We start from the raw sequence: 14775 nt of genomic DNA, 5'->3' as shown, positions 1-14775 counted from the left end.
GGTATCATAGTATCCGTACCCGTGGATACCCGTACCCACTAAACTTTAATTCATAAAAATATCCTCATATATATATATATATGTATGTATGTATACTACTAAAAAACATTCTGAGTCTTCATTCAGTAATGGTGGTCAGATTCTTATCCCACATCGGAGTAGATTACTTCTAGATACTATGGAGACATTGATGTGTGTCCAAGACTAGTTATGGACCAACATGGAAGGTAATGAAATTAACACTTTTACTTATATATATATATATATATATATATGTATATGTATACTACTAAAAAACATTATGAGTCTTCATTCAGTAATGGTGGTCGGATTCTTATCCCACGTAGATTACTTCTAGATACTCTGGAGGCATTGATGTGTGTCCAAGATTAGTTATGGACCAACATGGAAGGTAATGAAATTAACACTTTTACTTAGATATTTTAATCAAGTGATTGTTAGAAATTTTTAATGAACTTCTTATGTTTTCAGGCTCTTCTAGATTAAAATTGGACAACATGAAACTTTATAAAATGTTGCAAGATGTGGACATTGATGAAATTAGTAATTTCTTTAATATTTCATTCAAAAATAAACTACGATATAAATTGTTAGTGATTTTTTATTTGTTTGTTTTTCAAGAATCAATCGGAGAAGGTGGACTTGTTGATCCAAACACTAATTATGGTTAAATATTTATTTTTTAAAATATTTTTGTAAATAACAACGGGTACCCGTGGATATGAAAAAAATAGGCGGGTACCCGCATAACGGATACCCGACGGATATGGGTACGGGTACGGGGCGAATATTTATCCAGCGGGTAGGGTACGGGGGAGCTACTACCCGTACCCTACCCGCCCCGTTGACATCCCTAATGGGAATACAAGGAAGATCCACCAGCAAAAGACTAGCCGAGACTTAGGTCAGTAAGAGAGGTTGAATCTTAAGTGAGAGAGAACGAGTATAAGAGAGTCTGTATTCTTTGATAATACTAGATGTATTTAAAGGGCATTTTGGGTCATGGATCTATGTGATAAAACATGTAATGTAATATAAAACAATATGAGTACAAATAACAACATACCTCAAATAAGCAATAATAAATAATAATGTGATACCTTATTTGATATACCAAATATCCTGTAAATATTTAATATCAAGGAGTATCAAGATGTAATCAAACTACCGAGATTTGTCATAATTATCATTAATATGTGAATATTTGCCCCAATAGATGTATCTTATAATATTATATTTTGTTATCTTTTTGGTGACGAGGCTAATTGGGCCTTATTGGGTTGGGTCGCATTACTTAACATCATCTATTAGGTCGAGTAGGTACATAAGTCTGCTTAGTCTTGGGAGTTTGATTGGTGTGTAAGGCGTGCTTGTTGCGGCACTGATTGGCTTCTTGGCTGAGCTATGGCTAGCTTTTGTAAGTTGTCTCGATGTGAGCTTCATCAAAGCCTTATCTCCAAGTTAAAGTATTAGGCTTTAAAGATTCGAGTTGTTGCATCATTGTTTGAATATTAGGAGTTCTGATAAGAGGGAGATTTTGATGGGAGAGAAAGGAGATCAATCACTTTACTCACCATTGAAAGGAAATTGTTTTTTATATGAGCTTATGCGTCATTCTTAAGTGTCTGAGATAGCTCTCGAATGACTTTTCATTCAAGCTTATGTGTTATTCTTAACGTCTCTGAAATAACTCTCCAATGCGTTATTAACTCTTAAGTAAGCACATATGTGGATTTACAGTTTACTCAATAAGGCAATCGATATAAATGGTTCCTGCTGAACTTTAAGTAAAATGGATATGTAATGTGCAAATCAGTGATGATTTCATAGTTATGAAGTCAATAGTAGGCACATATTTTCATTTGAAGTTTACTCAATAAATCAATCGGTCAATATCATCCATCCTCAACTATAACTACAAAAGGTAACTAATGTGCAAATCATAAACCATGAGTTCGTATATATTAAGTTTTAAGTAAGCAAATATGTGTTTATAGTTTACTACATAAGCTAACACCAATATGTGAACCAAATTGAGGATCAGAAACTATTTCGTGAGGACACTGGCTTAGGCTGTATCTGAGGGGTCCTTAAATGAAATTTAATAATTTTTAGGATATATAATAAAGTATTTTAAACACAATCTTATACATCCACAAACTTCTGAAATTTTACTTTCATAGTGATATGCAAAGCGCCAAACCCAACTGGGTTACACAAATTCAATACACTAACTTAATTATAAGACTTAATGAAGAAAAGATGTGGGTGGAAGCATTTCACAAACAACAACAACCAAAATAACAACACAAAAGGTTAACTCCAACCTAAACAACCCACACTTCAAATAAGAACCCATCTACAATCTTTCTTTTTACGGACATAATCATCATAACCAATATGAAAAAATAAATAAAATTTACCACTATGAAGCTTTCGAAGAAACGAGCTCGATTACATTCCACAACAAAGACCAAAGCCAATGTCTAAAACCACTAGTGTGACCATGCTCTTACACACTACAACAAAAATTGCTCATTTCCACACAAATGGATATGGAGACCGAACCAACAAACCTTTCATGTACAATGAAAAAAACTATACCTTTGTGACGAAGAAAAAGAAGGGTTTTTACATTAATATGGATCGAAGAAGGAAAAGAGTTGGACGACGAAGATCATGAATTGAGGACTACGAAGAAGCTATTCTCAACTTCAATAATGTGCACTCACGTTTTCGAGCTCTCTGCCGCTTTCTTTCAAAGAATGCACATGTAAAAATTAAAAAAAAAAAAGAAGATAAAGATACTTAATCAGGTACCACGTAAAATTGTGAGAAAAATTATCGATATCTATATCTTAAAATAAATATCTGTATTTTAAAATATGATTATCTTAATATCATTAGTAATACCGACGAAATTTTCAATATTTAAGACACTGGTTTAGAATATGCCGAAGATATTCAGGGAATAACAGTGTAAGTGTACAGTATTAACTGTCAACCGTTAGATTGCAATAATAAAAGAAGCTGTCACAAAAAATGAAAGAAGTTATTAAAATAATAAAAGAAAAGAAAGTAAGATTTTGCACTTCGTCTTCCTACTCACTCGTCAAACTCTTCACGCTTCCTCTGCTTTTCGTTTCTGGCTTGCAGTTGAAACACTCTCTTCTCGCATCACGTGATTCTTCTTCTGGTACGTCAAATGACGACGGTGTCGTTTTCATCGTTTTCGTTACTCTTTTATCGATTTGATTTGTATTCCTTCAATCCAACTTCGTTTGTTGCTTGCACCAGAAATTTTGCGCTACTTTGTTCTAGGAAATGTTCCTCAGTCGGATAGAAAAAGCTTGTTAAAGACGTTAATGACATGTGTGTCGAGAATAATTTTATTAGCTACTGTTTGATTCGGATTCCAAATTCCAAAATTCTAGTATTGGTTTCCGATTTTTGAGATCTCACGGAGCAGAACTAGATTCGGTTTTTAAGTTTATCCGTTTATACCGCAGCGATCCTTGAGCGTGAAGATTTTTTCAACAAACAATCCTCGTTAATTTATTATTTGTTATCATATTCTTTTACTGCGAAGAACGTTCTTAAAAGAGGCACCAGTGAGAAGTGTAGATCGCACGATTGAATCCTGTGAAGTAGGGATGGGGAGGAGGAACATACGTTTTTTAACATTTTTTAAAGGATTTATGATCATATATCGAGAATTTGGTTTTCGAAGAAGTTGATGGTATTATAATATTATGATATTATGTTTGGCCGACCTAACTTTTGTTTTTATTCTTTTACTATTAGAGATGTGGGTTCACCCTTTAAGTGGTCTTCAATTTGATCTCTCTTGCTTCCATTTTTTTTTTAATTAAACAACAAAAATAAAGAATTCAACACTGATGGTCATTGTCGACGTTCTTGAAAGCCACCTGACATTCGTTGCATTATAGAGATGTAATAATCAAACCATATATTTTTCTTTAGCTAGAAAAGAACTTATGCTTTTTAAGTCCTTTTCCCCCTATATGCTGTTGTGTTAGCTTGCAACTTTTGGGAATTAAAAACTGTTTGCTGCGGCGTATCTTAGCTTTTCTTACAAAAGCTGACTATTCGGTTTGTCTGTTTAGGTTATCTTTTCTTTAAACATCACAAAGGCGTATAGCTTTGCATTTTATAAATCCGGCTTGGTGCCCTCTTTGGTAACTCTTTTTTGTTGTTTTCTTTTTTATGTAATTGCAGGTATGGATAATGCTGCAGGTCAAATTCTCTATCCTTTGCACCGATGCAAAACTGTTCACCTGGTTTGTTGCAATTTTATCCTTCAATCATATTTGTTTTTCTCAATATTTTTAAAATGAACTGGTGAAGGTACTGGCTTATGGTTTACTCGTTTATTTCATAAAAGGCTAGTAAGATCAATTCATACATGTACCGCATACATGCTTTATCTGTCAAAAAAAATTTTAAATAACTAAAAAATTTAAGACAAAGTTATTCAAATTAGTCATCCATTTTCAACGGGCTCTTCACTGAAGTTTCATTCCTTCTTTTTCCAAGTTATTCGAATCACTGACATTCACAGATTTCCCAGTGCAAGCAACTTACTCGTTCCAGTTTTTTATTGCTTTTCCTCTTTAATATATTGGGATCTTTCAAAAAGTAAGGATGAGTACATGGAATTCAGTTCATGCAGACTAAATTCCTTAAACTAGGTATTTCAGTCACAGATCTTAGAACATCTTCAATGAAAGAGTAATAGTCACAATCTTAAGTTTAAAGCATAGGTCTTATAAGAAATTCACATTGGAGGATTCTAATGTGACATGGGAAGGTCTTAAAGACCTTGAGAAATAAAAAAAAAAATGCTTTTCACCATGGAAAGATTGTACATGTTTAAAGTGTAAATAAAATATTTTAAAAGTATAGGTCTTATAAAAGCTTTCAAAAAAAAGATTTTAAAACTGATGTGGTAAGAAGGGGCCAAAGTAAAGTAAAATAAGATCAAATGGTATGACTCTTAAACTGAAAATTACCATAGATGTTGTGCATGGTTTACTCTTCCTCTTGAGATAATTCATCATTTGGATCACTTTCTATGGCATTAATGTCTTGTAAACTTTTGTACACAGGTTAGACATGCTCAGGGAGTTCATAATGTTGCAGGAGAGAAGAACCATGATGAATACATGTCTTACGATTATTTTGATGCACACCTAACCCCTCTCGGTTGGAACCAGGTAGTTGCTAGGCAGATTTATTTAACGTCATGTTTTCGAGTATTTCTGGTTGGTTTTAAAGTTACGCAGAATTCCTCTCAAAGTGATTTCCTATCAAAGAAACAATTAGTCAATAACAATGTTCTTTATCCACTTATTTCCTTCCCTGGTCAATTGTTGGTCGTTAAACGTCGCTTTGTGGCTCTGACAGGTTGATAATCTGCGAAAACATGTAAAGGCAACTGGACTTTCGAAAACTGTCGAACTTGTTGTGGTTTCCCCATTGTTAAGGTATAACTAAATTGTTATTTGGAATTTTCCTGTGATATGTATCACTTTGATTCTGTTATTTCTTTTATGGTCTTGTTGAAAATTTACATCTGAACAAGTGTGTAATATGAACCATGTCTGGCAATGATGTTTATTGGTAAGATAAGTTGAAAGAATGTGTGTTATCTATTGTTCTATATAAACATATTTATGAAATGTGTAAAAGGTCCTTCACAAAGCAGGGACGAGATATGTTACCATCAGACAACTGTGGATATAACACCAGAAATTAGCCAGAATGACAGAATATTAGGACATAGTTTGTAAAAACGTAAATGTATTATTGGTTGGTCATGTATGAACAGGTTATTATGGTTTCTTCTGCAACCTGACTTGTAACAATAGAACATAAATATTGGGATAATTAGGGAAACTATCTGACATTAGTTTTTGAATTTCAAAACATTGTGTCTGCCGGTCTGTTATATTGGTGCTTGTATATTTATTTCTGACTCATGTTACTGTAATGTCTTTCATGTTCTTCTTTCGTTTAAATCATGATCACAATATGAATTTTAGGAAGGGACTTCTAATATCTCTTTAAATTTAAGAGAAGTTGGAAACAATATCAGCCATATCTTTTATGTTTTATGTTTGGATTCTTTAGTTTAATTATTGATGTTGAGATAGAATTTGACCTAGTTGATACGATAAATTGATGGTATGTGTGAAGAAATCTTTTTTAAATGTCTTTCATTTAGTGAGAAAATAGAATCCTTATGTGTTTAGAGCTATTGTGAATTGAAATTGCTAATTATTACATTACAGGACCATGCAAACAGCAGTTGGAGTCTTTGGTGGTGAAGTATACACTGATGGGATTAGTGAACAACCTCTTATGGTGGAAAATGTCGGACAGAGTGATCATCTTGCAGTTTCTAGTCTGAACTGCCCTCCATTTATAGCGGTGGAGCTTTGCCGAGAGCAAATAGTATGTTACTATGCAATGAGGATTATAAATAAATGCTACACTACATGATAAGTACTGTCTTGCTTTGCAGTTTGGGTGATTGAATAAACTGATTTACATAAATCATTCCCTAGGGTTCCTAAAATTAAAAAAATACAGATAAACCACCTGAGTTTACAATTTGGCTACTAGACCATTGACCGTCATCTCGAGCTTTAACACTGCTCAAGGAAAATGATGAACATTGTGTCTTCCAGTCTCATCTTTTCGTGCATTTTCTGTGTGTTCCTTTACTGAATAACTTCAAATCATTATATAAGCTTTCCGAGAGTTTAAAACGGCCCCAAAAAGTTATACTTGGTTCAAATATTGCCCAGTTATGTTTGTTCTTATGTTACGTCTGATTATGACATCTCCAACAAGGTCTCCTGAATTCTTAAACTGTTCAAAGTTGGTTGGTTTATTGTAGTATGTAGTGAATATGGCTTCTTTGAATTATTTTATAATCTGCTGTTTGCACTGTATAAACTTTTTGAATAGCCGTTTCATTAAACAATTAGTAGAGGTTACTTATTTCTGTGTATATATGTATGTGGCCAATGAACTTGTAACTAGCGACAAGATTTAATTAAGACGAGGAGGGAAAAAAAATTGAAATACCTCCCTCGTATCGTTTTAAATTCATTCGCTATACAAATAATGCTTTATTTTTGTAATACAGGGAGTTCATCCTTGTGATAAGAGAAGAGCCATCAGCGAGTACCGGAATATGTTTCCAGCAATTGATTTTTCACTTGTAAGTGTTTCTTTTAACAATCAAGTTTGTTCTGATGCACACTGGTTGCCAAAAGATAAATAGAAGAACATGGTTGAACAAAATTCATGCTTAATGTGAAATATGTTTAGATTGAGAGTGAGGAAGACATTTTGTGGAAACCCGACGTCAGAGAGAAGGTAGAAGCAGTTTCGGCTAGGGGCCTGAAGTTTTTGGAATGGTAAGCGGGATTAAATAATTTTATGCATGTTTCTTGTCAATCACTATGCATATTTAACAGAAAGATTAATCTTGCTGAACAAAAAGGTAGGCATAGAACAAAGAGGCACGAGCAAACACAAATTAAGCTTCTTTCATATTTGCATAATTTAAATTCAAAAAGAAAGATGTATTGGTTTGGATGACTTCGAGTGTTTGCTGAGATTTTTGCCTTGTTTTTTTTGCATTGCATCTGAAACACTTGTTTGCAGTTTCTGTGGCCTCATATTTAGATTTTAAAGAATGTGAGAATGTGACTTAGAAATGAGGTCAAAATCTACATTTTAGATGGTTCTCACATTCTTACCTTTTCTCTCCCAGCTTGAATATGTTTTACACAATTATTTGTTGCAAGTGTCATCTAGCAGCAGAAGTGTTACAGCCAAAAGATCTGACATCTTTTTTTGGTTCAGGTTGTGGACACGTAACGAGAAGGAGATAGCAGTTGTTACCCACAGCAGTTTTCTGTTTAATACCCTTCGTGCTTTTGGAAAAGATTGTCACCCGAATATAAAGAGTGAAATATGCAAACAGTAAGTATTTCCCTTAACTAATCGATAATGGTTGGATAATAAAAAATAAAGTATGTTTTGAAAAGGTCTCCTGAACACTAAGAATCAATTATAATCATTCAAGAATATGGTAACCTTAACTAATTGTTTGTAAGCCCTACAAGTGTTCGACTTTCATTAGACTGATTGACAATTCTGTTTTACAGCTTTACAAATTGTGAGCTGCGTTCAATGGTCATCATTGATAGAGGGTGAGCATTTTACTTTCACAACACAACTTCTATTCAATCTTACGCACAAAATTCATTTGAGTATTTATACCTGCAGTATGATTGGATCAAGTGAATCAACTACTAACTATCCTGGCAAGATTCCTCGTGGCCCTGATGTTCCCAGTGAAGCTGCAGACTAGAAACATTCTGGGATTAGGCGGAACAAACCTAGCTCCTATTTGTCATCATTAGTCCTCTACTGGAATTTTCATTAGTATAATATGATTCCTTCTTACTTGCATTTACTAGCAAGGATTCAATTTTTTGTTTCACCGGAACAAACTCAATCATAGGATCATTTTCAAAATTCCTTTTTCGGGGCATTGTTATTGTTTTGTTTTTAATGTACGAATCAAGTGACATTATTCAAGGGATTGATTGCTAGATTCTTAGATGACTAAGATGAAGGTATTAACTTGGTTTAGTATTATGGAACATAAGAAAGTATGTGTATCCTTATTTGTATGAACAAGACGTGCAGATTATTTGTGTGTACACTTGATCATATTTGAGAGTTATAACCATTGTATTCGATGTTTAATCAACTCAACATTTGTGAAATTTGTAGTTGAATTTGTGTACAATCATGCATAACAAAATATTTATACTAATGCAATTTTTGGTTAAGGAATCATATAACTATCAGAATGTTTGTTAGCAGCTGAGTACATTAGAGGATCCCCTTTTAAGTTGTCTTCGAGAGAATCTCTTTTTGGTTGTTTCCGACAAAATCTCTTATCGGTTGTTTTACAAATGACTCAGTTCACTTGAGAGAATTCATCAACTCACAAATTTTCTCTTCCACTTTTTATATAAATTTTCTGACACTCATGTCACTCATACAGACTTATACCCGCATTTATCTTCTTTATCTATATACATATCTTTCATCTACATCTTTTCTCTTCATCTTCTTCATTCACATTCTTTTTCATTGTTTCCTTTCTTCACATTCATTTTCTTAATCCACCGTATTTTTTTTCATTTATATTTTTATTTTATTAAAAATGGACATTGTATTTCTTTATTAAATTATTGTCATTAACATCGAATAAACCGACACAAATTAACTTAATATTAAAAATAAATTTTGTTTTAACATTAACTAAGTCAAAACCAAATTAAATAAATTTTGAAATAAAAACATATTAACGTCGACTTAACAACTATTAAATTATTTAAATTGAAAAATTAATAACAAATTAGTGTCTACTATGTCAACACTAATGAATTTGTCTACTGCACCAAGAACCAAGACTATATACGATTTTAAAAACTGAATCAAATTAGATTGACTAGTTGTTTGGGGAATCGATAATGTTATTAGTTTAGACTAATCGGAAAAAAAAATCGTGTATTTAGTTGGACAAAAACTTAATTTGAACCGTCTTTTAGATTATTTCCTTTTAAAGTTATAATCTAAATCTTTTAAAATAAAAACAAAGGCTTATTGATGAGATTTTCTGTATACTTTAATCGTTTTGACTTAAGATACGTCATTCACTAAAGAGTAAAATTCTATTAATTTTAAATGCGACTAATTAAGTTTTATTCTATTTGGCGGGCAACACTATTATTTAATCCTTTAAACTAATTTTTTTTTATATTGTAACATATACAATATGATTAATTTATGTTTTACTTTGTTAGTTAGTATTATAATTCATTTATGTATTTGATTTATTTTAGTTTTTATATTTGTTTTTTACTTAAATGAGTTTTAATATTCGTTAAAGAGAGTTAATGTTGCCCTTTTGTTCAATTGGCATAAAATCGTTCGGAAAGTGATCACGTGTTAGCATAATAAAGTGTTTAATTAGTAATTTTGTTCTCAAATCTTGGTTTAAGATTCATTCTTGTCCTTGTAATTTTTTCTAATCTCAATTGATTAGATAGAGATAATGTGACCTCTTCCATGAAGTCAGTATTAACATCGTTGAAAGCGATCTGTGTGAATTCAAACCCTGCTTTCTCTTTCCAATCCCTTCTTCTTCGGTGGCCATCTATCGAGATGGTCTCCTTTAGATCCAATATCACATATCCAAGATCTTCATATGTCTATTATATCATTGGAGATAAACAAAAGTGATAAGGAAATAACAACACAACATCCAAGAATACCAAAATAGGTTGCAGAAATATAATTCTCCAAAATTTGTAAAAATATATGAGGAGAAGCAACAATAGAAAATGACATTAATAGTCACAAAAGATAACACCAATATTTTTAGCGTGGAAAACTTTCTTGATGCGAGAAGTAAAAATTTCACATACACAAGCTAGTCAATTAAGATGTACTAATATCAAACATGGGTACAAGAGAGTCAAATCAAAAGCAGGAACAAGTGCGTACAATCAACCAATATATCAAAGCAACAATGCTCTCTACTTTGAAGAATAAAGAAATAGAAACCTAAGATAGAGCACCACTTTTCGAGACTAATTTCTCTAACCACATAAGAAACCATATACCGTAAACCTGCCGTCAAAATTTTAGCCAATCCAATGGTGAACGAAGTGAGAATCACAATTTATTGAGGTGACTTGGTGAATATGTCAAGAATTTTTCTCTCTCTTTTCTTTCTCCAAAAGACTATGAAAATAACATTCTCTTGGACCTAAAAAACTCCTAACCCCTCTCCACTTAAATTAAGTGGATTTGACTAGGTTGGACTTTTTAGACACATAGTTTGGAGTCCAACCCAACAACATGAACTCAATTGTGACTTTTGGGTTCGATCTTAGAATTCGTGGAGGACAACACTGATAGAAAAGATACCTCATTGTCTCAGTGTAAAAAATATAAGTACTCAATTAAGTCAGAAGAAAAATATATAGACTAAATTACTAATTTTATTCAACCTTTCAAATAATGTTAACACCAAACTAAAAAAGAAAAAAAAAAGAAGACCACACTAACTCTATTTATTAAGACTCAATCGAATAAAAAACAAATATAAGATAAAAAAAATAATAAAAACCTAAATATAAAGAACAAATTATCAATTAAGTCTTATATCAACTATTATATAAGATATTATATAAGATAGTATTTGGTGTCATACTTAGTCACATTTTCAATAAACTCTTCCTCCTAACAAGTCAAACAATGAACTCCTCTCCTCTTAACAAGTCAAACGAATCTTATAAACCAATTCGCATTTTTTTTAAGCAACAACCGATTCATATATTAATTGTAAACTAATTTTTTAATATTAAAGTGGTTCTTTTATATATTTATACACGAGATTAGTAAAATAAATATACTAAATATTATAACAACATTTTTAAGGCAACATTGGAACATCCTATTTTAACCCATTCCCAATAATTTTATATTAAAGTAAGATGTTCCATAAATTACTTCTGTAGATAGTATTTTAGTAACTATTGAAATTTAACAAATTTATAATTAATTATATTATATATCCCGGCATTTTATTTCTGATTAAAAGTAGCTATCTTCACAAATAGAATATGCAATTCTATATTTCTATACTTCAGTCTTTTTTTTATTAACCACTAAATTTTATTGTTAGCATAGTTCTAATTTTCAAAACTTGAGTAAGCTATAATAAACCACCCCTTTTAAGGTGTTCATAAAGTTGTTAAGAAAGAAACTCCCGCTCCTTCTACTCTAAATTTGTTTTCGGGGAATACATTAAAAAAACACAAATGGACCCACTCAAATTCTATTCTTTAGATTTTGATTAGGTTTGACTCTTCAATTTTTTCAACATATAAAAGTTAATAGGTTTATAAAATATGTTTTAAAAATGTTGGTATATTTTATATATTTAACGTCTTAAACTTTTATGTCTTCATAAATATTTTTTAAAGTTAAATATGAAAAAAATTATGTTTCATCCTAAATTATGTTATAAATTATCCTGTCCCTTGTTTTTATGAAAATCATTTATTTGTAATATGAAAAATATTTTATATGTAATTTGTTGGAAAAGATTTTTTAGATCACTTTTACATTAATTAGGTATGAAATAATTTATAATTTAATTTAATAATAAAATAACTTTTTATAATAATTTGAGGATAAAAAAATTATTTAACTCAAACTTTTGACATCTAGTGCATATTTTAGACATCCACAACATGTTTTGAATGAATTTTGTTACATGAGAATTATATTGGTAGTATTGGAATATAATTATGAGTTTAAGTTATTAATAAATAAAAAGCAAAAAATTAAACATTATATAAAAATAAATTCATAAATTCATTATTTTAAGATATATAAATTGCAAACGGTGTTGATTCTATGGATTATATATTATTGTTATTGCAACTAAGTAGTGTGAGTGTTGTTGAAAGACCCATGAAATGTGCGGCATGAAAAGATTATGGGACCTCCGTATGTGGAGTACAATTTTGTGAAGAAACAAAAATGGAAAACAAAGAGGTCCACTTACATGCTATAATGTTTTTCATGTGGGAGATTTCGTAACCAAATCCCACCAAACTTCGACCGGAATTTAAATATTTATGGTTAAAAAGATGTATAGAATCTCGTCGAATAATTTTGATTTTCTCCTATCCGAGTCAAATATAATTTTAAAATATTAACTTTAAAATAATTTTACGCTTTAAAATATTTATTAGTCTGATCTTTATAATTTCAGAAATTTCATTACACTATTTTATCGTTGCTAAAAGGTTAATTATGTTTTTAATTCTTAATTTTTAATAAATTTAAAATTTATTTTTATTCAAAATTTTAATATATATTGATTTTCAAACTTTAAAAATATATAAATATAATCATATATAATCATTTACAATAATTGATCTAGATCATTAATTATGTGGACGTTAAAATAATATATTTAAAATTTATATATTTTATCACTTCACTAATACAACAAAAATATATTGATAATTTAATATAATAATAACAATAAAAAAATCATATATTTCTAATAATTTTGTTTTATACTTTTAAATTATTGAATCCATCTTTCAGTTATATTTTTTTTAATGTAAATAATTATGTTTTGTGTAATAAATTTAAAATTTTCCAGTAGATTTTTATATTTCACTTAGTAATTATAAAATCTCAACTAAAGAACAACAAAGATAATTTACTAAATAAATTCACTCAACAAATTTTATTTTACTCACCTAATGAACTCTATTATAAATTATATCTTTTGATTAAACTATACAAACTCTAATTGATTTAAACATTGGTGTATATAATGTGTTTAGGTATATATAGATTTTATATGACATATTTTATTGAATTGGTAGATGATATATTGGATTTGATTGTTTAATTCGCATATTTATGACGCTTAGGCCTACTTAGTTTGTGAATTGTGTGTATTAAGACATCTTAGTTTTCGTGAGTGTCTAAATTATGTAAGTTAGCACCTTAAGTAATAAAAAAAACGAGAGAGAGTACATTGCATATTCAAATGCAAGCATATATCCAGATATTAGATGTTTTAAATTTATCTTGATCTATAAAACAAAGTTTGAAGACCTGCGATGGTTAAAATAGATTAAATATTAATTTTTGGTAGAATATATTTAATATAAGTATTTTCACATAGTATTTGTAGATATTCATTATTAAATATCCTTTTGTCATTTAGATCCATATGTTAATATATGGTTGATGGGATGAATGAAAAGTTAGAAAATTGAATTTGTTCAAATTTTGAAATTGCTTAAAAATGTATGATAAGTGCTTTAGAGAGTCTTATTCAAGTGGTTCCTATTGACATTGAAGCGAGGAATCACCATTTGAACAATATCAAACCTAACCTAATTAAGGGTACCACTTTTAGATTTAGAAAGAAAACAACCACACGATTGATACACATATCATAATGAAATTATCCAAAATATATAATTTCTGTTGTTAATAATCTCCCAATTCATTTTTAAATATCATATGCAATTCCCATTATCTCAAAAATCATATGCAAAAATATACAATCTGTTATAATGTACACACAATGTCACAATCAAATTCTTCACACTTCAAAACAATCATTTTTTATTTTATTTAAAAGATAATGTTAACTATCCTTACTTAAAAATAACGTGTTTATAAGCAAAATCTTTCTTCGACACTTTCATAAATATGACAGAACTCCAAGTAAATCACCAACTATCAATCCTACACCAACCAATATCTCCCTTTTACCAAACACCCAAAGAGAAAATGACAATAAAACAAAAATCTTTAGTATGGATTCAACAACAACTTACCAAGATCACAGTTTTTATAGTCTACTTTGTTCTTCATCTCCTTCTTTCCTCAACATTGTAATGTGGTAATACCACGTAGTCTTAATTATTCTCTAAGTTTAGATAAAATTAAGAGAATATAAGTTCTAGGAAAATAGAGTTATGAAAGAAATGAGATCCCAACAAAAGTGCTTTAATTATGAATTTTCTATTATTTATTTACTTAAAACTTATCTGAAAATAAAACTCAGATATTATCAAACCTAAG

The 14775-nt window shown here is 30.2% G+C and overlaps 1 protein-coding gene across 3 annotated transcripts; it reads left to right on the top strand.

The window, feature by feature from the left end:
* Positions 1 to 3048: 3048 nt before the first annotated feature.
* LOC114193173 (phosphoglycerate mutase-like protein 1) lies at positions 3049 to 8839 on the top strand. Of its 3 annotated transcripts, none has more exons than XM_028082884.1 (10): positions 3049 to 3217; positions 4261 to 4322; positions 5151 to 5258; positions 5449 to 5528; positions 6336 to 6498; positions 7199 to 7273; positions 7384 to 7472; positions 7924 to 8043; positions 8229 to 8273; positions 8350 to 8839. In XM_028082884.1, the coding sequence occupies exons 1-10, from the start codon at positions 3064 to 3066 to the stop codon at positions 8432 to 8434; spliced, it is 981 nt and encodes a 326-aa protein (XP_027938685.1). In that variant the 5' UTR covers positions 3049 to 3063; the 3' UTR covers positions 8435 to 8839. The 3 variants fall into 3 exon arrangements, with proteins under 3 accessions (XP_027938685.1, XP_027938688.1, XP_027938687.1); XM_028082887.1 differs by lacking the exon at positions 3049 to 3217 and adding an exon at positions 4016 to 4134; XM_028082886.1 differs by lacking the exon at positions 3049 to 3217 and adding an exon at positions 4048 to 4148.
* Positions 8840 to 14775: the final 5936 nt, after the last annotated feature.

Source organism: Vigna unguiculata, chromosome 8, assembly GCF_004118075.2.
Source record: "Vigna unguiculata cultivar IT97K-499-35 chromosome 8, ASM411807v1, whole genome shotgun sequence".
Taxonomy (NCBI): Eukaryota; Viridiplantae; Streptophyta; class Magnoliopsida; order Fabales; family Fabaceae; genus Vigna; species Vigna unguiculata.
Note: the sequence above shows the minus strand (reverse complement) of the source record. Positions and strands in the feature narration are given on the sequence as shown.

Excerpts from the sequence above, each read along its gene's own strand:
- LOC114193173 (XM_028082884.1), top strand. The coding sequence starts at position 3,064 with ATGAAAGAAGTTATTAAAATAATAAAAGAAAAGAAAGTAAGATTTTGC. Across the intron at positions 3,218-4,260 it reads ATCACGTGATTCTTCTTCTG|GTATGGATAATGCTGCAGGT; the intron begins GTACGTCAAATG and ends ATGTAATTGCAG. Across the intron at positions 6,499-7,198 it reads AGCTTTGCCGAGAGCAAATA|GGAGTTCATCCTTGTGATAA; the intron begins GTATGTTACTAT and ends TTTGTAATACAG.